The sequence below is a fragment of the Podarcis gaigeae genome (assembly GCF_964106915.1).
Source record: "Podarcis gaigeae genome assembly, chromosome: 10".
NCBI classification, from domain to species: Eukaryota; Metazoa; Chordata; class Lepidosauria; order Squamata; family Lacertidae; genus Podarcis; species Podarcis gaigeae.
In genome coordinates this window covers 28,580,443-28,607,951 of record NC_139686.1, presented here as the reverse complement: position 1 = coordinate 28,607,951, position 27,509 = coordinate 28,580,443, and the positions used below count along the sequence as shown (strand labels likewise).

General features: G+C 44.1%; 1 protein-coding gene across 1 annotated transcript; it reads left to right on the top strand.

The window, feature by feature from the left end:
• Positions 1–104: 104 nt before the first annotated feature.
• On the top strand, positions 105–26,639 carry MFNG (MFNG O-fucosylpeptide 3-beta-N-acetylglucosaminyltransferase). The gene is made up of 8 exons (XM_083701170.1): positions 105–1,180; positions 6,091–6,139; positions 12,959–13,061; positions 13,806–13,959; positions 14,269–14,354; positions 23,551–23,716; positions 25,515–25,600; positions 26,137–26,639. The coding sequence occupies exons 1-8, from the start codon at positions 818–820 to the stop codon at positions 26,201–26,203; spliced, it is 1,074 nt and encodes a 357-aa protein (XP_083557296.1). The 5' UTR covers positions 105–817; the 3' UTR covers positions 26,204–26,639.
• The last annotated feature ends 870 nt before the right edge of the window (positions 26,640–27,509 follow it).

Genomic DNA, 27,509 nt, shown 5'->3' with positions numbered 1-27,509 from the left:
CCGGTCAAAAGGGCAGCAGCTGGGAGGGCAGGCAGGCGGCTGTTCAGAGGGGAAGATTTCCCCAGAGACACAAGGGATCTGCCTAGCCGTGTACCCATAAAAGGGACTGGGTGGAGTTTGCCTCCTTGCAGCCAAAAAATGGAGCTGGGAGAGGGAGGGCAGCAGACAGCTGGTGGGACTGGAGAAAGGCAGTTTCCTTTGCAGCTCTGGCTCTAGCCTGTAATTGCTGGGAGACGAAAAGGAGGCGATCAAAAAAGGAAAAACCTGCCTTGCCTTTTAGGTTAGAAGCTCTGTGTTCTAGCTGGGAAAGAGAGGCTGTTATTTGGGAATCTTCGCTATGGAAAAGTGGGCACTTTCTTCCCTGCCCTTGGGATGGGTATTTGTCCATGGAGTCTTGACTTGACAGCTGAAGCTCATCCTGTGTGACTTCAGATGAGGACCCAGGGTCATGTCATTTTGGTTACCTAGGCTCAGGTGACAGGGTCCTCCTCTTACCTCCTACCTAACAGCCTCTGTCACCTGCCCTCTTTGATATCTGGAAAATCAGGTCTCCCTAGATCCCATGCCTCTGCCCTCCAGGCTTCCTCATCCCCTGAGGTGTGAGTGGGGGAGAAAAGAGTGAGGCAGACCTCTTTGGTAATTTCTGCTTTCCTGAAGACCCACACAACCCCACTCACTGGCCCCTTCCTCTTGCATTCCTGGGGTATTTATTAGACAGGCCTTGGCCTATCTCTTTAATCTATGCACACAGGCTAGAGCAGGATTTGCACTTCAAGCTTTGAACCTCACCCATCTCCTCGCTGCGGGATCGAAAGCCATGCGCTGGCGTCTCCTCCAGACCTCCTCTGGAGTTGTTCTATTTCTTGTGAGCATGGTGCTCCTTTCCACGAGGCGTTCCGGCATCCAGGAAGCGGTCGGCAACCAGAGACTTTCAGGAGGGATATCTGGCAGATGGGCACGGAGGGAGATGATGCTGGTGGGTGGGGCAGACTGGAGAAACAGGAGGGAGACTGAGTATGGAAAACAACTCAAGGGCCACGATGACGGTATGGCACATTCTGCTGCTGGGAAAGGCCTCTTGCTGGAAGAGCTTTTCATCGCTGTCAAAACAACCCAGAAGTTCCACCAGTCCAGGATGGGATTGCTGCTGGAGACCTGGATCTCCCAGGTTAAAGGACAGGTTGGTATGAGGGTGAGAGGGAAGGTTGAATGGACCGCTGACACCAGAATGCCTAAGGGAAGAACCTGTGTGTGATTCTCATATGCAGTCATGCGCATGCATTGCCTAGAACCAAATGATGCCTTAAGCCAGGATTGGTCATTTGGAAGCCTCAGGGCTGGAAACATCCCCAGATGTGATTTGATTTAGCCCCAAGCCCTGGTGTTGCCTGCTTTTAATCAAAGCATAGTAAAAAAGAAAAATAAGAAAAGTGCCTGCTGTTGCACTTACAAAAAAGAGTATGTTTTTACAACGAAGCTGCCTTATACCAGATTCTAGTCTTTCCACCGTTCATTATGCTGATGGCCATCTGTCTCATTCATCATTTTATTTTACCCAAGAAAAGTAACATCAGTGTGTCTCTCGGAGAACTTCAAAGCAAGCCGAGGGAGTAAGCCGCATAGATTTGGAGGAGACTGATAATGGGGGAGGGAGGGATGCAGAGCAGAGCATGGTGGTGTTTTTCTCAGCCAAATCCCGAGTCCTGAATCAAATCAGGCTGGTTTGGATCAACCCAGGATTCCACCATATTGGGTGGAGGTAGCCCCTGGTCACTCTGTGTTGGATTAGGTCCAGCTGAAGCAATCTGGGGCTGGCCAAAGAGGTGCCAGGATCTGGTGGTAGCAAGAGGGAGGGGGAGGAGATATATAGGGTTTAAAACCTTAATTAGACACTGTGCAAGCTGCTCAGATTGGTTCAGAGTCTGGTGCCAAGTTTAGTTGGTCTCAGGTTGGATTGGTGTCTCTTCAAAGTGGCCAACCGAGTCCTGAACTGGATCAGGGAGAGGCATGCACAGCCCAACTGTTCTAACTATGCTTTCTTTGTGTGGGAAAGGTTGTCCGTGGACTAGCTCCCCAATGCCTCTCAGGGCTTTTTAAGCTGCCTTAGAAACACTGGCCTTCCAAAACACTTGTTTACGAGCTTCTCCACATGTTAAAGGTAAATGGGCAAAACATATTTGGTGAGGCAGATTTCATACTGTTTTCACTCACGAGGAAGGTAGAATTGGTTGACTCTGAGGCAGACAAAGGATTGCATTCATGTAATGTGTGAAACAGGCCTAAGAATTCATACAGTCGTTTATGTATGAGTATATACTGTGCTTTTTTTCTAAAAAAAATGTTTAGGAGTACTCTCATTTTCCTACTCATATTGAAATACTGCTCCTCAATGACAAACTTAGATTCACAAAATGTTTAGATACCCCTGCATCCCCCCAGAAAAAAGCACTGAGTATATATATCTCTCACAAACATAAAAAAGGGTAAAGGACCCCTGACAGTTAAGTACAGTCTCGAACAACACTAGGGTTGGGGCGTTCATCTCGCTTTCCTGGCCGAGGGAGCCGACGTTTGTCCGCAGACAGTTTTTCTGGATCATGTGGCCAGCATGACTAAGCCGCTCCTGGAGAAACCAGAGCAGCGCACGGAAATGCCGTTTACCTTCCCGCCGGAGCGGTACCTATTTATCTACTTGCACTTTGACGTGCTTTTGAACTGCTAGGTTTGCAGGAGCAGGGACCGAACAACGGGAGCTCATCCTGTTGCAGGGATTTGAGCTGCCGACCTTCTGATCGGCAAGCCCAAGAGGCTCAGTGGTTTAGACCACAGCGCCACCCGCGTCCCTCTCTCACACATACACAAAGCAAAATGTTGAGGACCTTGCAAAATGTACGCAGATAGTTTGCCATCACACCAGCACCGAATGCTCTTTCAGGGGCGGACAGTTTTGGTTGACATATCATTTAGAAATTCACATCTCTAATTGGTGATTTAAGGAGCGAATGTGCATATTCAGCCCTGCTATATTCCCAGCAAATGTGTTTTTTCTCCCCTCCCTCGTATTTTTTGTTGTGGTAGCTTCGTTCGCCTGGTTCCTTTTCTTTATCGCTGTCCCTCAGCTCCTTCATTCTTCCAGAGACAAGAGGCTCACAATAAAACCCAGGCTGGATTTGTGAAAAGGCCTCGCCACCGCCAGGCCCAGGGGAGGCCCACGTGCCTGGGCGACTGTCTGAATGACTTTGCCCATATTTCAGTACATAATGCAAGTACACTGTTTAACCAGCCTGCAGGCAGCTGGTGGGGAGATTGTTTAAGGCTTGTGTCTCTCTCTTTCAGTCCCCTTGGCTTCTTGAAAGCCCATTTTCCGCTTGAGAGGAGGTATTCTTTGCTGGACGCGATCCCCACTCTGCCCTTGGGATGGAAGAACATGCCACATGATGTTGTCGAGAGGGCCTGGGAGGGACTGCGGGGAAGAGGAGGAGGAGGAGGAGAGTAGGGAAAACAGCAGAGAGCTTATAGGTCTTTTACACAGGAACAGATGTTCTTTTCTGAATTCAACTTTCCTTTCACTACAAAGCTTCTGTTTAATCTGCTGTCAGATATCTTGCAAACATCACAGCAGGATTCTCGAGGGACAAACCTGAGCTATTCGATGGTCACCCCTTGGGCTCATGAGTTATTTAGGGATGCTGGATCAGACCAGGTTCTCCAGCCCCAGGCTGGTGACTAAAAGCTCAGTGTGAGCTGGCTCAGCACAATGAAACCTATATATCGAAAGCATCTGTTCTACAAAAATGACTCATACTTATATCAGATATTATTGGGGCTCCAGAGCCCTAGCAGAACCCCCTGGTGCTACAGTAGGCGCTTACACATTGCGCCCCCCAAAAGGAAATACACCCCCCTCTCCAAAATAGGTCAAAAGAGAACACACATTTGCAAAAACAAAACAAAAACCCACACATGCAAATTTATATTCATAGATATAAATCTAGAAAAACTATAAGTTAAATAGACCAGGGATTACTGCTATGGGTATGTGCATGCCTGTTTGGTTTGCTGTATAGGTTCTAAGTCTTTCCCCCCTCATATATTTTTTATTGAATTTTAATAAGGACAAACAGGTGACAGAAAAAAAGAAATGAAGGGAAAAATAAATACAGATAAGTTGTCACAATTGCCAATAAAGAAATACAGGAAGCAGTCAGTGCAATAATAAAACGTACCGAAAGGAAAAAGATGCGTAGTTTATAATTGCAATGAGTTCTGCAGTTTAAATCAAAACAATTAGAAATTTTAATTCAAAAAAGATTATAAAACGTATTCCATCAAAACACCCGCATAGACCTGTGGTATCTGACACTCCTTGTGCTTATATATAAAATAAAATTAGACCAAATGGCAAAGCTGTGATCTTGAACACTTGGGAACCCTGGACACCCTTCCAAGAAGGGTGATTTGCCAAGTCTTGGAATAGCAATAGTCTAGATTACTGAGATCAAAAGTTCTGCAAAATTTGGCAGTTGTGACTCTGGCTGCTGTCAAATGATGCAAATTCAGTTCCTTGTTATTCAGGTCTTGATCCGAATCTGCAAACAGATTCAAAAGAGAAGACAAGGGGCGGGGTGAGTTTTGTCCAGTTATCAATGGATTCTCAGAAAATACTTCCATCCAGAAGCCTTTTACCTTGAGGCAGTACCATCACACATGTAAGTAGGTTCCAATACTTTGGCACCCCATCTAGCATAAGGGGGGAAGGCATCTATGTGGGGCCTTGAACCAGAGCATTTTCCAGCCTTCTTCTATCTGCACTCCACAGGTGCTAACTCCTACTCTCCCCTGTGGTGGGTCTTTAGCTTTAAACTGGACTTGAACTGGATCGCCCTCCAAAAAGAGAGCTCCTTCAAATAGAGGACAATCCTCTGACAGACTTTCAAACAGAGGACTGACCTCGGTAAAGTAGGACACATGGCCACACTAACAGAGGCTGGTGCCTGCCCTGGCCAAACGTCATGCTGATCTGGGGCACTGTGGAAAATTGAAAATGGCTGCCCACAACTACTGCCAGAAGAACATGCATCCGAGGAAGTGCCCGAGACGACACTTTACTGAAATCCCTTTCATAACTGACGCTGGCCACGATCTATGTTGTATTTGTTTTAAAAGCACTTTCTCAGTGGGTGCGGTAAAGGTAAAGGGACACCTGACCATTAGGTCCAGTCGTGGCCGACTCTGGGGTTGCAGTGCTCATCTCGCTTTATTGGCCGAGGAAGCCGGCATACAGCTTCCGGGTCATGTGGCCAGCATGACTAAGCCGCTTCTGGCGAACCACAGGAGTGCACGGAAACGCCATTTACTTTGACATGCTTTCGAACTGCTAGCCTGGCAGGAGCAGGGACCGAGCAACGGGAACTCACCCCGTCCCAGGGATTCGAACCGCCAACCTTCTGATCGGCAAGTCCTAGGCTCTGTGGTTTAACCCACAGTGCCAACTGCAACCCTTTAATGGGTGAGGTACTCAACACCAAAACACTTGCTGGGGTGGGGGTGGGGTGAATGCCATTCTACAAAGACGTTAGTGACCTGTTCCACTGAACGATCAACACCCTCTCAAAACTGCAGCATGCAGGGTCCTTTGGGAAACACCAGCTTCAGATCCATCTGAATTTTTTTCAGCACAGAACAAACAAGCATTTCAAAAGATTATCAGCTAATCAATTAATCAGCAAAAGGGAGAGTGAATTAATCTCTCTCTCTCTCTCTCTCTCTCTCTCTCTCTCTCTCTCTCTGTGCAAAGAAGCTGGGTCAAATACTTACTTTCCATCATCATATAGCACTTAAAAAAAATATCAGAACTTGTTACAACCTCTATTTTGCCGCATCTCTGTGAGATGGGGGCATTATTATTCCATTTGTACAGATAAAACACTTTCTGAGTGTTCAAAGCATTTTACATTCATTACTTCAGTAATAATCTCATATGACGCATAGCCACGGTGGAGAGAGTTATGTGGCTTGTCACTGGATGGCAGGTATGGAACTCAGCACATTTTAGGCACTGGAATAACCCTTCTCTCTTCTTTTCCTCAGACATATGTCTTCACTGATAAAGAAGATGATGAGCTATGGGAAAAACTGGGTAATCCGGCCTTTAGTGTTGCGCAAGATCTGGAAACTGACTTCTGTAAACTGTGTGTCAGGAGCGCTTGGGTAATAGCATCCTTACACGGCTGACCGTGGGAAAGGGTTATAGCTCAGCCACAGGGCACATGCCTTGCATGCAGAATTCCCAGGTTCAATCTTGCATCTCTGAATGAGGTCTGGGGAAAACATTTGGTGTGTGTGTGTGTGTGTGTGTGTGTTGTGGTTGCTCCTCACATTATTTCTGGGTTGAATCAAATGATTTATTTTCTGGTATTGTGCGTATATGCGGTTGTCTGTGAGGCGATCGCGTGAAAGTGGGGGAGGGGACGCCTATACTGTAATAGATGGGATAACTCAGTCTTGGACTTAGGGCTCATACAGACATCTACTTGTCCCGTGCTGCCTAGACATGGGCCTGAGTGGTTCTGCATTTGTCCCACTGCCCCTTCCTGGAAAACTCACTCTTTAGTGCTAAATCAGAACAAACAGCAATGTATGGAAAACCCGATTGCTATTTGTTCTGATTCAGCCCTAAACTGCAGGTTTTCCCTGGGAAAAGTGGCACGGCAAAACGAAAACTGCTTGGACCCATGCATTCTAGGCATAGGAGAAGCGAAAATGTGGAGAAGCCCTAAGACTGGGGAGACCCAGGTTCAAGTCCCTGCTCAGCCATAGAACTCACTAGGACACCTGATGAGGGGCAGTCAGTTTGACTGTCTGTTGGACTATGCTCAATCTTCTTCTTCTTCTTCTTCTTCTTCTTCTTCTTCTTCTTCTTCTTCTTCTTCTTCTTTTGTTTGTATACCACCCTTCATCCAAAGATCACAAGGCAGCTCACAACATAAAATAATAATTATTATATACAAATCAATATAACTGAGTCTATTCTGGATCTATTCTGGGTATGACTTAAGGCTGTCTGTTCCAAGTCTGGTGTAAAGATAAAGAGCCATAACAACCATCAGACCTGGAGAACAAACAGAGCAGGCACACAGGTAACCTGGACATAGTCTTCTCCACTTTGGTGAGATGTGCTGAGTTTCTATGTAAAGTATACTACTTATTTCTAAATTTGCATGTATACATATCTGCACATTTAATGCAAATTGACTCCTCTTCTACCCCCCCCCCCATGTGTTTCCTCTTTATTGGTGATGCAGAAATCTCCACCCCAGGTTTACTTCTGTGTAGACATGTGTAGACTTGCTCTGGCATCGCCAGTTCCAATCCAAATCTGCTTAGTCGACAAGGTCCTCAAGGTCAAAAACTGCTATGCTTGGCTCTTCAGCTATCAAGTAATTAGTAATTTCATTTACCGCAGCTTGTGCAGTTCTCCAGAAACACTGAATTAATGGGCAGAGCCAAAAAATATGACATAAAATCTGCAGGTATCGAATTGCAGGTATCGAACAATCTGTGTTTGGTAAATACAACAAACAGAGCGATCCAAACCCCCAATCTATCCAGTGGAAGAAGTTTAGAGGAGTTGGAGTGGAGGTATCTCTCTATACCCTGCCCTGACTTGACTCTGCTAACCTCCACCAATGGCAGGGTAAGCACAGGGTTATTTACGGATGATATAGAAGTGTGTAGCTTGTATACGAAATCCATCTATAAGCAAGACAAAAATACGTAGATTGACCGAGACAGGAAGAAAAATCATAGATAAGCAGGAAGAGAAGTTACACATAATTTCAAATAAAGTCCAAGTATTTTGGTACATAGTTTTTGAGGATCATGCAACATATAATTTAAAAATGGCCACAAAGAGTTGCAAAATCTGGATTGCCCTCGCCTCATTGTACTTTCAAATTTTATGTTAATTTTTCGGAAACTGCAATAAAGTTTTTTAATATATATATTGCATGTCTAAGTTTAGATTCTTTGCATCCTTCAAGTTCTGAGATATGGTGAAACTCGCAGCCCACCAACATAAAAATGATCAAGTCCTTTGGATGAAGTTTCTTAGCCAAATCAGTAAAAACCAGACAATTAATATCAATTTGGATTGTGCAGCACATCATCTTGTGCTGTCAGGCTCATTGCACATTAACACCGCTATCCAATTCCCTCCCCACAACTGGGCAATACTATCTGCCGATTATGGAAGATCTGGGCCATTTTGCTGCACCAGCCTGAGAGTTGGTGGAGCAAAGAGCCATTTTCCTGCCCCACTTCCCCCGCCCATCTGTTGTGAGTAGTGGGGCAGTGGATGTTGTGGTGGCTGTGCTGTGAAGCCCTGTCTCTATTGGCCAGGGCTTTGGATTACTCTGTGTGATGTTAAGGTGTACCACTGCTATTGGGTGGGATTCGCCAAATGAGTCCTGCCATCAGATGCCACGTGCAAGGATTTCTACTGGAGCAAGAGGGTCCTGCTCTCCTCCCATGCCCCAGGCCCCCAAACTGGGGTAAAGAGAACCCCAAGAAGAGCACACAGGAGGAGGGGAAGGAAGATCATTCCATCCGGCAAGCTGAAATAAAATCAGAAGACAGTGACCTTGAATTCCCCCCGAAGAGATTTTTTTTTAAGGGTGATATTCAACGCTAGTCCTACTCAGAGTATACTCACTGAAGTTAATGGACATGAGTAATGTAGGTTCATTAATTGCACTTGGTCTCCTCTGAATAGGGCTTAGCTGAATACCACTCATAGATTTTAAACTGTCAGATCACAATATTGGAAGCACAGCGTTTATTATTATTTTTGTACCATAAATCCATTGTAGTTGCTCTTTTGTTGCCGCCATTTTCTCTCCAGATGAGGCTTCTGTTAAGGAGGTCCTAACTCATTCCCCCAGCTCTCAGAACCTCAATATCATGTTGCTGAGAAAATGAGATCCTTTCCCTGACTAGCGCTATCATTGCTAATGTGATTACTATGCAGAAGGTAATTGGCAACTCTTGTCAGCACCCCCTTGGGTAGTGCCTGGGAGGAGAATAATGACCATCAACGAACCAATGCCATTATCTGACTTTGCTTGATGAGCACTCCCTCGCCTGGTTTTGCTTATCAATAATTTGACTAGGTGTTCAACAATGAAATGTGGGGTTGTTGGTTTTTTTTTTTACAAAGTTAATACTACTTGGAACTACTGATTCTACTTCGCTCTGTGCTTTCTAGCTAGTGAAACAGGAAGGAAGGAAGGAAGGAAGGAAGGAAGGAAGGAAGGAAGGAAGGAAGGAAGGATGTCCCGATGTCCCTTCACTTTACAATTCCAGCTCAGGCATGCTCAGCCAGTGCCTGCAAGCTGCTGTGCAGAGCTGCCTTTGCAGCTCCTACTTAGGGCTGCAATTGGCAGGACATCCGATAAACTACAGTATTGGGGAAAGCTGTTGCCCAAATGCATTGTGGGTCTAAGATCTTGGGCAAGGGTAAACAAGCTTCACTGGAAGTACAAATAGCTTTATTTTGTTTTTTAAATCTAGAACTATCCACAGCACTCCTGCAGAGAGCAGAAGAGACCTGTATCTTCTACGAAATCAAGAGGTGGTAAAGGGAGTGATTCAGTCTTGGTGCACAACTAGGGGATTATGGGCAGATCTGTCAGGACAACACATGGCAATATTCAACACCTGTAGAGCAGGGTGGGGGATCTGTGGCCTTCCAGAAGGTGGTAGATTACAAGTCTTATCTGCTCTGACCTTTGTTGGCTGGAGCCGATGGGAACTGCAGTTCAACAGTATCCAGAAGGCCACAGTTTCTGCACCCCTGCTGCATTTATTTATTTATTATTATTTATTTCAATAATTTATATACTGCTTTATGCAGTATTTTGGATGTGTTGTACAATGAAGTCACAAAGGATGAAATCAGTAAAATTAACCACACAATCAGAAACGTTTACTTAAAATGCCTGCTGAAAAAAAGAAAAGTTTTCACCAGGCAGCTTAAGTTTAGTAGCGAGGCAAGCCTGCTCGATCTCAGTCGGGAGGGAAGTCCACAGAGTTGGGCCCATGATGCTCATGGCATGGTTGCTGGTCATTGTGAACTGTGCCACTGACCGGCGGATGACCACTAACAGCAACTCTGCTCACGACCTCCATGATCAGGCAGGGACATTAGGAATCTTGCAGTCCAGTCTCACTGGACCTAAGTTCTTAAGGACCTTGCGAATTAAGAACCTTGAAATTGGACTCGTACCATATGAGCAGCCAGTGCACGCTTTTAATTGCCAGCGTTATTTGCTGGTGGTAGTCTGTCCTCTCACAAGGAGTCTAGCTCCAGCATTTTGCACTGGTTGGAGCTTCCAGACCAGCCCCAAGTGTAGCTCCACAAAGAGCATACTGTAGTAATAAAGTCTTCACATTCCCAATGCATGAACTAGGATCCCTGTCCAAGAATGGCTGTAGTTTCTGTACTAGTCATAGCTGGTAAAAGGCACTGCTAGTCAGGCTCTGAGCTTCCGGTGACAAAGATGCATCCAGTAGATTCCTAAACTATGAATCTTTTATTTCAAAGGGAGTCCAACCCCACACAGAGCAGGTAACTGGGCAATGTCTGTCTTACCCTGTATCTCAACTTAAAAGGTAAAGGTAAAGGTACCCCTGCCCATCAGGGCCAGTCGTGACCGACTCTAGGGTTGCGCGCTCATCTCGCTCAAGAGGCTGGGAGCCGGCGCCGTCTGAAGACCCTTCCGGGTCACGTGGTCAGCGTGACTAAGCTTCATCTGGCGAGCCAGCACCAGCGCCGCACACGGAAACGCCGTTTACCTTCCTGCTAGAAAGCAGTCCCTATTTATCTACTTGCACTTAGGGGTGCTTTCGAACTGCTAGGTGGGCAGGAGCTGGGACCGAACGATGGGAGCTCACCCCACCGCCGGGATTCGAACCGCCGACCTTTCGATTGGCAGGTCCTAGGCTCTGTGGTATAACCCACAGCACCACCCGCTTCCCCATATCTCAACTTATGGGGTGTCTAATTCAAGATATACCAGCATTCTTACTTCTCATTGAGCATGGCTGTATCTAGTTTTATTATTTGGTGCAGCAGCTAAGAAAATTTGAGCAAATATCTTGAAGGAAATACCAGTGAATTTGAAAAGGTGATTCACTTGAGTAAGCTAAGTCAAGCGTAATCACTAAGAGTCTTTATTAAGGATTTATTTTAGCAATGGCTTTTACATTAAATGAGAATTGGGAAGCTCAATTGGTCATGGTTTTTTGCCTTCCAGACATTTTACTTTTTTAAAAAAGCTACCATTTGCAATGGCCTGTGGCTTCAAGCAATAAACACTGACTGAGTTTCTGACTGCCTCTCACTAAAATGGTGACTCTTTGGAGCCAGCAGACTTAAGACAGTCATTGCAGCAAGCCTTCCTCTGTTCACTGTGTACTCATGCTTATTTAAAACCATGGTGAGCTTTCCTCTTATCTAAGCTATTCCCACCCCACTCTCTAAATCATGAGTTGCTAACATGGCTAGCACCATGGGAGCACATTTGCCCACAGAAGCCTTCCCTGGCCGCCCCAGGATCTTGCCCCCGAGCCCCTCTCTGCTGAAATGAGGTTTGAAATAAGTCTTTTGTTGCGTACACACGTGTGTGCATTGTTGTAGTGCATGTGCAGCTTCAGGGCATGTTTGGTGCAACAGTTTCTCTCATTTGCAAATGTGCCCCAAGGCCTGAAAATGTAGGGGAGCCCAGCTGGATTATCACAATGTGCCCTAAATGGGGCAGCCCTCGAAGATGACTCAGAAACTTCAGCTAGTCCAAAATGGAGCAGCCAGATTACTGACTGGGGTCCCCTTTAGAATTCCTATACCCCTTGTTTTAAAACAGCTTCATTGGTTGCCAGTTCATTCTGGGGGTACAACTGAAGGTGCTCATGTTAGTATTTAAAGACCCCAAATATCTGAAATAACACCTCCTTCTCTACAAACACTCTTAGGTGTTAAGAGACTGGCAGAGGCAGCCAACTTGGAAGTACTCTGTGGGGGGCGGGGCAGGGGAAGAAAGGACATTCTCTGTGGCAGCCCCTAAGTTGTAGAACTTCCTCCCCATAGAGGTGTCTCTGGCACCTTCACTATACAGTGGTACCTCGGGTTAAGTACTTAATTCGTTCTGGAGGTCTGTTCTTAACCTGAAACTGTTCTTAACCTGAAACACCACTTTAGCTAATGGGGCCTCCCACTGCCGCCACACCACCGGAGCACGATTTCTGTTCTCATCCTGAAGCAAAGTTCTCAACCTGAAGCACTATTTCTGGGTTAGCGGAGTCTGTAACCTGAAGTGTATGTAACCTGAAGCGTATGTAACCTGAGGTACCACTGTACAGTTTTCAATGAATGTTGAAGATGCACCTCTTTATCCTGGCCTTTGATGCTTGAGATGTATACTTTTAGGACCCACCCTATTCTTGTGGCTGTGGTTTCTTTTAAACTGTCTTTAACGTTTCATTTTAAATTGTTGTGATGTGCCCTGGGACCTTAGGGTGAAACGTGGGTTAATGAAAATAATATACAAACTGGCTTATTCTGTTTATATCATCCCCACAACGACCCTGTGAGGTAGATAGCTGAGAGAAAGTGACGGGCTGAATGTCACCCAGGGAGCTTTCATGGCTGAGTGGGGATTTGAACCCAGGTCTCCTTCAGTTCTCTTCTGGCACTCTGGTCACTATGCTGAACTTCTGCAGAGCATTGCTGTGGTACGGAAGACTTGGAGATGGACTGCACAAAAATGCCCTTTGCAGTGGGGAAAGGTCTCCCATCTTTGTCTTGTTGAGGGTATAAGCTTGTCTGTGTTTGAAGTTGCTTTAAATAAATCAAAATAGGTCCAGGAACCCATCCAGAAAGTGTTTCTCCTTTTCCCATTAGGTGACCGCGTGATCATCACAAACTGCTCTGCAGAGTACAGCCATCCAGCACTTTCTTGCAAAATGGCGGCAGAGTTTGATGCCTTTTTGGTTAGTGGTCTAAGGTGAGCAAATTGACTTGAGTTGGGAGATGTGACATGGGATGGAGTCCATTTCTGTCCAAATTTAGTGAGATTATTTATTGACTTATGAATGTTGTCAATAAAAGTAAAGACTTCTTCTCCATAGTTGGCTTTTTGTGGTCTAGTTATCCAAAGCTCCATTCAAACTGTAGTTTGCCTCTGCAAAATTGTCCTAGGAGGGAGCCACTAATTGGAGCCATCTGAGATCGCTCAGGAAATGCAAACGGCATTTAGCATAGGTAGCATAAGGAGTCAGCTCCCTCTGATCAACATGCACTACAGAGCAATTGTCTGCTTGCTCCAGGTGGTGAATGCCAAGGTTAGTAAATTAAACTGTGTACGACAATGACTCAGTGACAGAAGTGCAGTTATACCAACCATGAATCAAGTGGCGCCTAGATTTAACTGGTGGGATAGATGCCAAAAAACTGTTCAACAGCTAACTATGACAGGGCAGTCTGGTCCATTAGGGCAAATGGGACACAACCCAAGCAACTCAGTCTGCGCTCAGCCAACCACCAACTGCTTGTTTTCTTTCTTACAATTTGTGTGAGTGTGTGCTTGCACGCCTGTGCCTCTTATTGGCTGTGGCTCCACTCACTGTTGTTCTTCCTGCCTTCTACCCTACCAGTCCCAATGGGCAGCAACCGCCATTGTTATGGAATCAAGTTGAAATTATATTCTCCTCTTGAATCTACCGGCTGTGCATTTCTCCTCTTTCTCCAGCTGGTTTTGCCACCTTGATGACGACAACTACCTGAACCCACAAGCTCTGCTCAAGCTCTTGTCTTCCTATTCTCCGGATCAAGATGTGTATATTGGGAAGCCCAGCTTGAACAGGCCAATTCGTGCCTCAGAAGCTTCACCTAACAATCAGACAGTAAGTCCAACTCCTTTACTTCAGGAGTAAACAGCAGGTTGGCTGGGAATTCTAAGGGCAGCTAGGTGAGCTTCTGCACCCCAAACAATAACAACATCTGGTTTATCACAGTTACAACTGCTTTGAGGAGAGAGAAAAATGTATACTATGCTGATCTCAGGAGCAAATGTTGGGTTCCTATCATAAATTTCAACAAAACATTGAATCTCCTCTGCATTCCAACCTTTGCCTATAAGGGAAGAGACTGCATAGCTCAGTGGTAGAGCATGTATGCTGAATACCCAACATCTCCATTTTTCCTTCTTTCAGAAGTCAGTGTATTTTTGGTTTGCCACTGGAGGTGCTGGATTCTGCATCAGCAGGAAGCTGGCCCAAAAGATGGCTCCCTGGGCAAGGTGAGCAGTGACCACTAAAAGATCTTGTATGAATGTCTCTCATTTCACATCTTCCTGCAATGGCTGGGGTGGGGAACCTGTGGCCTTTCAGATGTGGTTGGACTCCATCTCCCATCAGCTCCAGCCAGAATGGCCAGCGGTCAGGGACAATACAGATTTGCGTAAAGTTTGCACCTGCTGATTTATATGTATGGAGGCACATTCAGCCAACTGTCTGAGGGAAAGCTGCTCTGCAAGTGAAGTTTTAACAATTAACCCCCTGAGCCATCCCTTAACAATGCTCCTGGATGGGAGGTTAATAGATGTAAATGAAGATGAACATTCGCTGAAGTGTGCGCCTGCACTCACTGTATCTTTCAAAGGCATTTGCATGTGCACGCTGTAGGGATCAGACAGTCCTTAAGGTACTTTGGACCCAAATTGCTTAGGGCCTTGTGAATTAACACAAGAATCTTGAACCTGGCCATGTGGCAAATCAGCAACCAGTGCGGGTCTCTCGGTAGTAGAGTAACAGGCTGTTGGTAGTCTGTTCCTGTGAGCAGGTTGGCTGCTGCCTTCTGTACACCTTGCTACTGCCAGACCAGATACAAGGGCAGCATCTCACAGTAATCACATCTTGAGGCCAGCAATGGATGGGTGACTGCGATCAGGCTGTCGTGGTCCAGGACTAGTCGCAAATGGCGTACCAGCCAGAACTTACAAAAGCACTCCTGGACTCAGAGGTCACTTGGGCCTCTAGGGATAGTGGTGGATCAATGAGTATCCCCCAGACTAAACAGTGGATGAACTTTCTGGAAGTAAGAGCTGTTAGGCAGTGGAATGGTCTCCCTCAGGAGACCGTGGACTCTCCTTCCTTGGAGGTTTTTAAGCAGAGGTTGGAAGGCCATCTGCAGGGGGTTGAACCTTGGGGTCCTTTCCAGCTCTATGATTCTATGATTCTATGACTGTTACAACAGGAATGACATGTTTTGGGCCTTTGGCAATATCTTAGAACTCTCCAGTGGTTTTTTTAAAAAAAGGAAACTGAATTGAAAACAGGTGCAGACTTTCTAAATGGCAAATGAATATGCATGATGTTGGTCAGCCAAAAGCGATGGCAACCTTTGTTAGAAAACCATATGTTTAGGGAAGAGGTCATTCATTGTAGAGCAGGGATGGGGTACATGTGGACCTATAAGTTGTTGTTGCTGGACTCCAGCTTCCATTAACCCCAGCCGGCATGGCCAGTGGTCAAGTATGATGGGAGTTAAATCCCAATAATGATTTGGAGAGCCAAGGGTCTCAGTCCCTGTTGTAGAGTGATATTAATGCACATGGGTCAATCTCCACTGTAATTTGAAAGTTGTGCTATTAGTAGTATTAGCATCACTACCTTTTTATTTCAAAGCACAATGTTTACATAAGATGAAGAAAAATCGGCAAAGTATATATGAGACGAAAGCAGGGAATATACCAAGGAGAAATAAAAACAGCTGTTTCAAGAACAAAAAAGTTACAAAAATAAAACATATGGTTGAACATTATCATTAAATTTTTCATTCCAGTAATGAATAAACAATGCCCAGTGTTCTACAAACTTGTTATCTAACTGGCATCTTTCCCAAACCCTTATATAATATGTCAGTTCAGGCATTTTGGCTATTTGCCCAATCTTTTCCTCACAGTCGTTAAACTTGGAAGCGGTTGCACTTTTCTTCTTAGCTGCCAAATTAATCTTGATTGTGCACAAAAGGTTAATAATAAATTCAAGATCACGTGTCCCAACCTTTCTAGGTATATCACAAAAGATAGAATCATTTGTGAATCAAATGGTAATTGGTAATCTATAACATCTTTTACTATGCTAAATTATTGCTTGTCTGCCAATATATTTGTATTTTAGGGCAACATGACCAATTATGAATAAAATCAGCTGGAGCGGAATCATCCCAATAGAAATCTAAAACACACAGATACACATACACACCCTAAAGTAGCTCAAAAAGGATTTGATTGCACTGATCCTTAATTTTATATACATTTTCTCTCAAGTTCACACAGAATAATTTTGAAGGAACATTGTTCCAAATCTAATTCCATGCATTTTCTATGAATGTTTGAATCTTTCCCCTATTTTCTTTTGTACCACTGAATTTTGTTTCGATTAACATCCAAAACCGATCATGGCCCCGACTGCACTGACTACCAATTTGTTTCTGGGCCCAATTCAAAGTGCTGGTTTTGATCTATAAAGCCTTAAACAGCTCTGGACCACAGTACTTCAAGGACCAACTCTCCCTTCCTCTTCCCATATGAACCAACCCAGAACCCATAATCAACATTTGAACCCTTCTCCGTTTGCCTCCTCCACGTGAGGAGCAACACGAGAATGGGCCTTTTCTCCAGTGGCTCCCCATTTTTGGAATGCTCTCCCCAGGGAGGCTTGCCTGGTGCCTTCATTACATTTCTCTAGGTCAAGCGAAAACATTCCTCTTCTTCCAGGCCTTTGGCTAATTATCTATAGCCTTTTAAACTGTATCTGTGAGGGTACTGTTTTTGTTACTTACTATGGTATGTATTTTTGCTTTCTATATGGTAAACCACCTTTTGATCCTTGGATGTTGGGCAGTATAGAAATATACATCATCAACATCATCATCATATATGACCAAATACTTGTTTTTAGTCTCAGTAGGAGATATTTACCTTTCCCACTGCAGAGCAAACTAAGAGTCATGCACACCCTATGCCTGATATCGACACTAGAAGACAATGTAAGAGGGTCAAGGCCCTTTCGTGTTGCCCTTTGCTATGGCTCACTGGCATGCATGCTAAAGAGGAAGTCCTTCAGGAAGTCCTCCACACTAAAGGAAAAATAGAAGATAACGATGTCCAGGTCAGGCAGTCAGGGCTTCTCTCGCCATGTACTTCCTCCCACAAATTGATTTGATGATTTATCCCTCCTTCAAACTGGTTTGATGGCTTGCCCCTCTAAAATGCTGTGTGCTTAACAAATACCATATCTGAAAATCCTGGGGTGAGGAAAGCCAGAAGATCTTACACTAGATGTTCTTTTTATGGCAGTGCATTTCCATTATACACAATTCTTCCTAATTAAATTATACCACTTCAACAATTTAAAATTTCCTAACAGTCCTAAATCAGGCAGGACCTTATAAATATTGAACAGATGCTAATGGTGAGACGTTTGACTCAGTTTAGGTTTATAAATCTTCCATGTCTCCCATACAACTAATATGTACTAAAGGACAGTGTATTTTCTTTAAAATCTATTCTGTCTTATGGCATAATATAATAAATAGTTCAGGGGAAGGGAATTTTTACATCCTAGTGTCCCAATTCTGTGCTTTTATCAGTACCAAACATTCCCTTGCTGCTGCTAAGGGTGATGAAAGGTAGCAAAGAAAAAGATTTGATACAGCTAATTGCCTGCTCCCAACTCTACTGTATGAGGCAAAGACGCATGCCAGTTTCATTCTCATTTTTTGCCTCTAGCCCGAATGAACTTAGTAATATATTGTTGCCAGGTCTTTACAGTTATCAGTATAGATAGGAAGAACCATAAATAATGGTTTGACAAAATTATTATCTTTACTGTACAGATTGTTCCAAACCATTAAATCTTTAAATTAGCCCGTAACAGAAACTTCTGCATTTCCTTAATCACGTTAACATAATTATCCTCAAACAACCTATTCAAGCAATCGGAAGACTATATTCCAGGTATTTAATGACATAGGTTTTCCAGGAAATTTCAGAAAGGAGGTGTGCTTCAACTTTCATTTGTTTCTCTGTGTTTAATACCAGAATTTTGGATTAAAAACCCCTGATCTTATAACAAGATATTTCATTGAAAGAAGTAGCAGACAAAGTTATTGTAATGAATTTTCATTCCTCTAGTAAAGTCTGTCCAGTCCAGTCCATAGGATTTATTAATTTTAGCATTTTTTATCACTTTCCCCCTAGTAAATAATGACTTCTGGTTCTATTGCATTTTCAGGAATGAAATACTTTACTTAAAATATCATATATATTGTCTAGAAGACTATGAGCACAAGTCTAACCAAGCCTATTAAGAAGTAAGTCTTATTGAAACAAATGGGGCTTTCTCCCGGCTAAATTGGGTTGGGACTGCAGCCTCAACAAATGCTTCAGATATGTTGCACATACAGCCTCTCCATTTTTGCATGACGAGGAGTCATTTCCTTTGCTACTTTGATTGCCAGGATTTTTGCCAGCCTTTCTCAAATTCTGTACAGCCAATCTTCCACTGATTGAGGACCCCATAAGATAGAAAGACCCTATGCACATACTATAGGCTCTTCTCTACAGCTTTTTCCCTCACTCGTGAGCAGTTGGGGGAGAGGAGTATGACAAGATGACAGTGGCACAGCCCCACTCTCTCCCTTCATGTGATCACAATGGTGTGAAGGACACTGACCCAAAATCACTTCTGTTGCAATACATCCAAAGCTTTTCCCATGGTGTGGCTATACTAGACCAGTTTTTGCCAACTGGGTATTCTCCAGATGTTTTAGACTACAACTTGCATCAGCTCCAGTCAGCTGGCTGGGGCTGATGGGAGTTGTAGTTCAAAACATCTGTTTTTTAAAAAAGTAATATTTATTAAAGTTTTAAGGGTTACAAAAGGGAAAAAAAAGAAAACACCAAATTAAGCAAAAACAAAACAACACATCACAATAAGGAAAAACAACAACAGAAAATATAAACAATTAAAAACACAACAAACATTCCCATAACTTATCTTTCATTTGCTTGTTTCCTTGACTTCCTCACACCTCCCTTTTTTGTATTCTAGTTCGATTAGCTATTTCAGCAAATCCTTTCCATCTTTCCCAGTTTTTGTCCTATAATTTATCTTGATATAGTCTAACTTTACTTTCCCTCCTTTCACCAATTAACAGTCTATTTTTACTTAATCCTTTATAACATTTCTGCTAAAACCACATAACTTCATTCCAACATCCTTCTAACATTCATTAATTTTACAATGTTTCTGTAAATAATCTTTAAATTTCTTCCAATCTTCTTCCACCCACTCTTCTCCCTGGTCTCGGATTCTGCCAGTCATTTCCGCCAGTTCCATGTAGTCTATCAACTTCATCTGCCATTCTTCCCGGGTGGGTAGATCTTGTGTCTTCCAGTACTTTGAAATAAGTATTCTTGCTGCTGTTGTAGCATACATAAAGAAAGTTCTATCCTTCTTTGGCACCAATTGGCCGACCATGCCCAGGAGAAAGGCCTCTGGTTTCTTCAGAAAGGTATATTTAAATACCTTTTTCATTTCATTATAGATCATCTCCGTGAACTTCCCACAGTGAACTTCATACTTGTGGTCCATAACTGTTCCCAGTCAGCCATCATAATGTTATGTCCAACATCTTGTGCCCATTTAATCATAGCTGATTTCACCGTTTCATCCTGAGTGTTCCATTTCAGCAGCAAGTTATACATTCTTGACAAGTTCTTAGTTTTGGCATCTAACAGTTCTGTTTCCAATTTTGATTTTTCCACCTGGAAACCATTTTTTTTGGTCCAAATTATATGCCTCCATTATTTGGTAATAGTGAAGCCAGTCTCGCACTCTATTTTTTAATTTTTCAAAACTCTGTAGTTTTAATCTGTCTCCCTCTTGTTCCAAAATTTCCCAATACTTTGGCCATTTGGCCTCCATATTGAGCTTTTTCTGAGCCTTCGCTTCCATTGGTGACTGTAGTTCAAAACATCTGAAGCATATCAGATTATGATACGATACGATAATCTTTATTGTCATTGTCCCATACAGAACAACGAAATTGAAAAATCTACATAAGACATTCAAAAACCAACAAGCCTGCTATCCCAGCTATCCCAACCTGATTAGCCCGCTAAAAACTCTGATACCCCATTTTTAAATACAATATACTCCCATAGAGACACCTTATATTGCATTTAAAACCAAAATCGCATTTGGGTAGAAACTGTTTCTCAGGAGGCTAGTCCTAGTCTTTATAACCCTGTACCTTCTTCCAGAAGGCAGAAGCTGAAAGAGATCATTTCTGGGGTGCACACTATCCTGCGCTATCTCTGCAGCTTGTTGAAGGCTCTGTGATTCTGTTCTCTTATGAGGATCATGCCTATTTTAAATGGATCAGTTCCTACACATTTTCCTAAGCTTTTTGCTCTCTTTAAAAAACAACAAACACCAAACCTTCTGCTTGCTGATTTCTTTTCTTTTTTTGTTTATTTAAATAAGCTGAAAGTTTAATTAACTGCCCTGTCACCACTGACTTCTCTCCATCCCAAATAACAATATGACCCATAGTCTGTATGTGTGTTAGTTTAAAATACCGCTGAATTTTTTCCTTGGTAACATTCTTAAGCAATGGAGTATTTAATTTCCAAGACTGAAACAAAATGGTATGTCCATCTTTCAATTACATGGTTATTGGTGCAAGATCTGCATAAAGCTGAGACTCTTACCTTAACATCTACTGTTTGTGTTAAAACACCCGCTGTGAAGAGACAAAATGAATATATAAATGTGAGTAAAGCAGTCTCAGGTCAATTGGATAACAACACCTCCATGAATCAATAGGCTAAAAAAAGCTCCCGAGTCTAGATTCTTCATAATACTTTGGGAAACATTCCAACCAGAGAGACCACATCTTGATTTGTCCAAACTCAGTGGATTTCTCCAACTAGGGTCCATTGCAATCCCTTCCTACAATCATCTTGCCCTCAACAACATTTTGCAGGTATTGAAACAGTCCTGGATTCCCTCTCTCTCCTTTGTATCAACAATTATATATATAAATACATCCTAAGGTGCTGTTTTGATCTACTACATATGTGCCTTTCACAAATTGTCTATTCTCATATGCAAAATAATATAATTTCTTTTCTTTTTTAAAAAAGACCAATTTGATATGTATTTTTAACAATTGCTACTCTCCTTTTTAAATAAAACAGGCTGCAAAAATGGTGCCTAACTTTCAGGTTAATTGGTTATGAACAGCACTGGGGACAGATTTAGGCACTTTTGTGTCTAGCAGAAACTAATCCCTGGGGTCCACCAAGACAAAGGGCAGGTTATAAACAAACAAAAAACAAACAAACAAATTAAGGCTGCAGTCTTAACCTACTAGCTTGCTATAAGTCTTATTGAATTCAGTTTCTGAATAAAGAGTATATAACAGGGCTGGGGAACCTGCAGCCCTTCAGATGTTTCTGGACTTCAGCTCCCATCATCCCTGTCCATTGGCCATGTTGGCTGGGGCTGATGGGAGTTGGAGTCCAACAACAATTGGAGGGTCACCTTTTCCCCAACTCTGGAATTATAACACTTCATGTGGCCAATGAACTGAATTGTGGGCCTCCAGATGTTGTCAGATCCCAGCTCACTTCGGGCCAATGGTGAGAGATGATGAGCGTTCTAGTCCAGCAACATCTGAAGAGCACCACGTTGGCTAACCTTGATGTAGATGATGGTGTTGTCAGCCTGCCTAACTTCTGTTGACCTTCCTTAACAGTGCAAGCCTGCTTGTGTTTTCTCAGGAGCTCCATTGTATTCAGTGGTGCTTACTCCCAGGTAAAGGTGCATAGGATTGCAACTCAAGACTATTGCAAACTATGCATTTTTGAGCTCCAATAGCAATGGCCATGCCAGGACTCTCCCTCCTTTCTCTCCCTCATCCCATTTTGCTGAACATCCAGCCTGAGACATTCTGGAGAAGTCAAAACTTTGCTTACTATTTGTGATATTTTAGTTACCCCCCAATAAATGTATCACCCCACAGTAGTTTTCAGCACAGCTCCTTCTCTCTCCCTCTCTCTGCATTCAGTTACCATCCCTCCCACTTCTAAATATGGATTTCTTGCAGGGGGAAAAAACCCCAGCAGCTTCCCTTCTCTTTTTGAAGTTTTAAACCAAATAATGAACTCATTAATTTTCATATTACACAGGAAGTGGGCCAGGAAAAGGAAGCTGCCCTGTTGAGGAACTTATTAGCACATTTGTCTCCTTTACACAGAGTATTGATTCAGACATCTGATTTGCAGGCAAACGGGGTTCAAAAGGAATAGGGCGGATTTGTTGAGCATGCATTCTAAGAGTGAAAAGACAGCTGAATCTAGAGGCTCGGCCACTGACTGGTTGCAGTTTAGAGGACTACAAAGCTAGCATCATTCATTGGTATTCCCCAGCCTGGTGCCCTCCACATGTTGGTGGGCTATGTAGCTTTGCAAGAGTTCCCCCCTAATGTATTGCTGTACGCATAAATACAAGGGAAGCCTTTTTAATCCCAGAGAACAACTCTTAAGAACTTGAGCTAGAAGCTTCCTCCTGTTTGTTTCTCTGAGCAAACATTGATGGGCCAAGAAGGAAGCTTGACCTCCAAGTCATGGCTATATATTACTGCCAGGAATGTAGGCACATTATTATTACTATTACTGAGCCAGACATTGGTCTATCTAACTAGGTATTGTCTACACTGCCTGGCAGCAGCCATCTAGGATTTTCGATGGGGGTTTCTCCCAATCCTACCTGGAGATGGTGGGGATTGAACCTGGAACCCTCTGCATGAAAAGCAGTGCTCTACCTGGGGAAAATTGCAGTCAAATCCGACAGTGCATATTCTTGTTACTTGGTGAGCTTAGGAGCTAATGACCCTAGAGCTGTATTGCTGATAGGCAGAGACTCAGACCATAGAAATGTAATTGGTAGAGAGGGCTCTGTGTGATGTCATTTCCCCCTCCTCTCTTGAGTGGGAAGAATCAAATAAGTATTTCCTATTCCTTCCCTCTCTCTTCCTCTTCAACCAGCAGGAGGACATCTGATTGTGGGGCTGGCAGGGCTTTGAAGAATGTGTGGTGGAGGTAGCGGACCAAAGGAGTGGCCTGTTCTTATCCACCGCATTCAAAAAATCCAATAACAGAGTTGTGCACAATTATCATTGTGCGATGCTAATTAAAAATAGCATTTAAACCCAAGAAAATGGCTATGATTGTAGTGCCATACAACTTGAGGCCACAATTACACAGATGTTTATGTATGTGTGCCACCTCTCAGCCCTACCTGCCCACCATGATGTAATTCACATTCCCTGGGGAAACACGGGTCTTCCACCATCCCCACTGTCAGATTCCTTTCCTTAATTTTATGAAATGAATGGATTTGGCCTGTTTTGTTTTCCAGTGGCAACAACTTCCTGATCACATCTGAGCTCATCCACCTTCCCGATGACTGCACCGTGGGCTATATCATTGAACGTAAGCTAGCCGGTCACTTGGTCCCTAGTGACCTGTTCCACTCTCACCTGGAGAACTTGCACATCATCCAGGGTCCCCAACTTAGTAAGCAGGTGAGATGATGCAGGAAACACCATCTTGCCCTTGTTGGAGAGAGTGGGCACTTTCCAAATGAACTGTTTTTGAATGACAGTTCAGATGCATGAAATTGCCCCTCCGCTATGCATTTGTTGCCCAGAATCCAATCATCTCCTCTTGAAGTTGCACATCAGTCGCCATGATATAGCATTTTCTCAGTCGAATTGGGATGTGTTGTATTTTGTACCTGGGGGGAACATAATTCTTTCCCCGGATGAACTCATCCATTGCTGCTGAGATTGCTGGGGCCAGCCTTACACTTTTCCCTACCGCCTGTGGCATGATATCTCCCCATCCATTATTTGTGACCAGATAGCCTGCTATTGTCTTTGAATGGGGATTCGAAAGACTATCAAAATGCGGGTGGGGTTGTCTGGATAAGAGAGAGAGAGAGAGAGAGAGAGAGGGAGGGAGGGAGGGAAGGAGAGTCAGGAGAAGGAGAGAGAGAGAGGAGCAGGCAGGAAAGCAGTCATTCACATCATCTCCTCAGTAATTGTGACACTGATTGAATCAATCATGCATTATTTAGAGGAGGCTTTCCTGACAAATGCTTCCCCAGACACTTCTCTGCAATAATAGGCAAGGGGATGGAAAAGCAATTAACTAGCCAATAAAACTTCTGCCAGTCAAAGTCCAAGAAAAGGCAACTCCTTCCACTCAAGAATAGAAGTCTTAGTGCCAATAACTTGCCCTCTTCTCCCCTGAGGGGAGTGTGTGACTCAACCAGCAGAATCACAGAGTGAAACTCTGGCTGGACTGTACCATTTTAGAAAGCAGAGGGTAGGCCACATGTTTCAGGGGTGGGGAACTTGTGGCCCTCCAGATGTTGTTGGACTCCAGTTCCTATTGGTCCCCTTCAGCACGGCCCAATGGTCAAGGGTGAAGGGAGGAACACCTAGCAGCCAATGAAAAGGCTTGGTAAGTTAGAACACTTCTACTATTGTTGTTGTTGTTAAACAAATGTATAAGTTGCTTCATAGCATGAAGCCATTGAAGCATTGTACAAGATAGAAAATAACACAAAAATGCAAGCTTTAAAATCAATGAAATAATTGCAACAAACTCTGAAAGCAATAAAACAAAACAAAACAACAACATAGCCATTTCTGCCACTATGCTGTTAATATTCCATAAATGACTGGGTCAGACCTTGGGGAAACCTGAAACAAAAATGTGTTCAGTAAGTACCAAAACATTAGGCACCTGTCTAATTTTGGCAGGTGATTGATTCTAGAGGGCTGGAGCTGGGATACTAAAAGCCCAGTTTCTAGCATAAGCTAAGCACACTCTCTCTCAGCAGTGCCCCATTATACCTGGTATAGTAGTTTCTATGTTGGTTTTTAAAAAAACCCAAACACCAACAGCATGGGGGGGGGGGATAGCGGCAGAGAGGTTTCATCTTGAATGCTCCATCCCAACTAGAACTGCCCCCATGTGATTCTGCTGGTTATGTCCTTCAGCACTTTAATCTGATCCCTTGCATGGCAATTGCTCAAAGGCGAAGAGCCTGGGAAAATATGGCTAAACCTGTGTTCCCAACAAGTCTGCAGCACCTGGAGAAAATAGAGGTTACTAGAAACTACCCAGGCATTGTAATTTGGCTTTGAATAGTTTTCAGGTAGCAGAATGCATGTGTGTGTGATAAATTGGAGAGGGCAGGAGACTCGTACCGCTGAGAAGTATCTTTGGCTGTGATGCGTAAAAGGAGTTTGTTGCCCACAGGGCATGTATATTCCTCAGTCGTCTCTCTTCCTTTCTGGTATTTCCTTGTAGGTCACTCTCAGCTATGGCATTTTTGAGAAGAAGCTCAATGTCATCGAGCTTTCTGGTCCTTTTTCTCCACAAGATGACCCTTCCAGGTATCTCCCATGAGAGCAGATCTTTCACAACGTGCTGGTAATGTTAAGAGGGCTTGAAGGACAAGAGTAAAAAGCCTGAATAGAGTCAAACCGGGGGTACCAGCAGAGCTTTGGGTAGGGACGATGCTGATGAGGAGCAGAAGCTTGCAGTCCTATGGCCAGAGCTGAGCCGAGCATTTCTGCTGCTCATGGTTTGCTCTCTTTTATCACCCTTTAAGCTCAGCCTTTATTGCAAAGCCTGGAACTGAAGCCAAACATTCAAGGTTATTCAGCCCCAAGGGGATGGGCAGGGCGTACTTTGGCTGAGGCGCCTATTAAATCTACACAGGATTAGAGGGTGAGAAGCATCCACTTAGACATTTCGCTGCAGTGCAGTGTGAGAGCATCTGGTGTTGGATGGGGCACTGGGGAGCACGTACTCCTCACATGCAGCCCTTTCCCCATCTGCAGCAAGAGCCGTCTCTTTACATTCCTTCTCTCTCTCTCTCTCTCTCTCTCTCTCTCTCTCTCTCTCTCTCCCTCTCCCTCCTTTCTAGGTTCCGATCACTTCACTGCCTTCTTTATCCAGACACTTCCTGGTGCCCACAGCCAGTCATCCTGTGAAAACTGCTCAGAAGGTCTGACTGTGAATGGTGGAGAAGAACATGAGAAGAGCCCTGCTGGACCAAACCAAAGATTTACCTAGCCCAGCCTTCTGTTCTCATAGTGGCCCAGGGGCCCAGGGGCTGGCCACAAGCAGGACATCAGTGCAACAGTACTCTACTGCTCCTGATCTCCATCAACTGATGGACATGCATGAGGCAGTTCACAGCCATCATGGCTAGGAGCTCTTGATAGCCTCATCCGTCACAAATTTGTTTATTCCCCGTATAAAGCTGTCGAGTATTCCAAACCCCTGTTCAACAGAGACCACAGTAGCTGTGTGTTGACTTAGCTGAGGGCTTTATTGATTACTGAAGGAAGAGCTGAGGCAAGAGGGGAGATACGTTAAAGTGTGTGGCAAGAGGATGGATTGAGAACTGCTCTTCAAGTTATGTCAAATGAGATAGTATACTGCAAATGTGACTGCCCTTGGGACAACTCATATAACTTCTGCTGTGAATCATATCTCCTTACATGCCACCTGTATACTTTCATGTGGGACTCAGTTCATATGCCTTGCCTATGCTGAAGATATATTGGAATACGCAAGCCACACCACTGCTTTTGAACTTTGGGTTTACAGATGTTGCCAGACTACAAATCCCTTCATCCATGGCCATTGGCTGAATTGGCTGTGGTATGTGGGTACCCGAGGTTCAAGAACACTGTTCTGTATGCCTTAGGGACCAGGGTCTTGTCAGATTAGCATTCTACCCTGACATTGACAGCATCACTTGTGTCACTCCTGCCTACAGGGATGGACAGGTGAGGCAGTGGGGAGATTGGGGCAATGCAGATGCACCAGCAGGTGTGCCAGATTGGGTCTGCCAGAACATTTGCACTGCATGGACTTTGCTGCCAACTTGCCCCTCCTCCTCTGCCTCTCAGGAAGCAGCAATGATGTGACTGATGGGTGGTTACCACCCCACCACCCTGTCTCCTGCTGGTCATTGAGATAACCATCAGAGACTTTTGTGGGTGTACAAATTGCAAAGATTGGTAACAGTCAAAGAAAATTCCAAGAGCAAAAAAAGATGTGAACCATGTCTCTTGTGCAGTTGTCCTCTATTTTCGCTTTCCTCCTGGTGACCTAAGGCAGGTTGTGACTAGAGAGAGTCTCTGGGACCATAGGCCAGTAGAAGAGCTTCTGCTTTACATGCAGAAGGTCCCAGGTTCAATCCTGAACATCTCCAGGAGGCCCTGAGAAAGACTTCTGTCTGAATCCTTGGAGCATCACTGTCGACTCACTATATTGCAGTGCCCACCT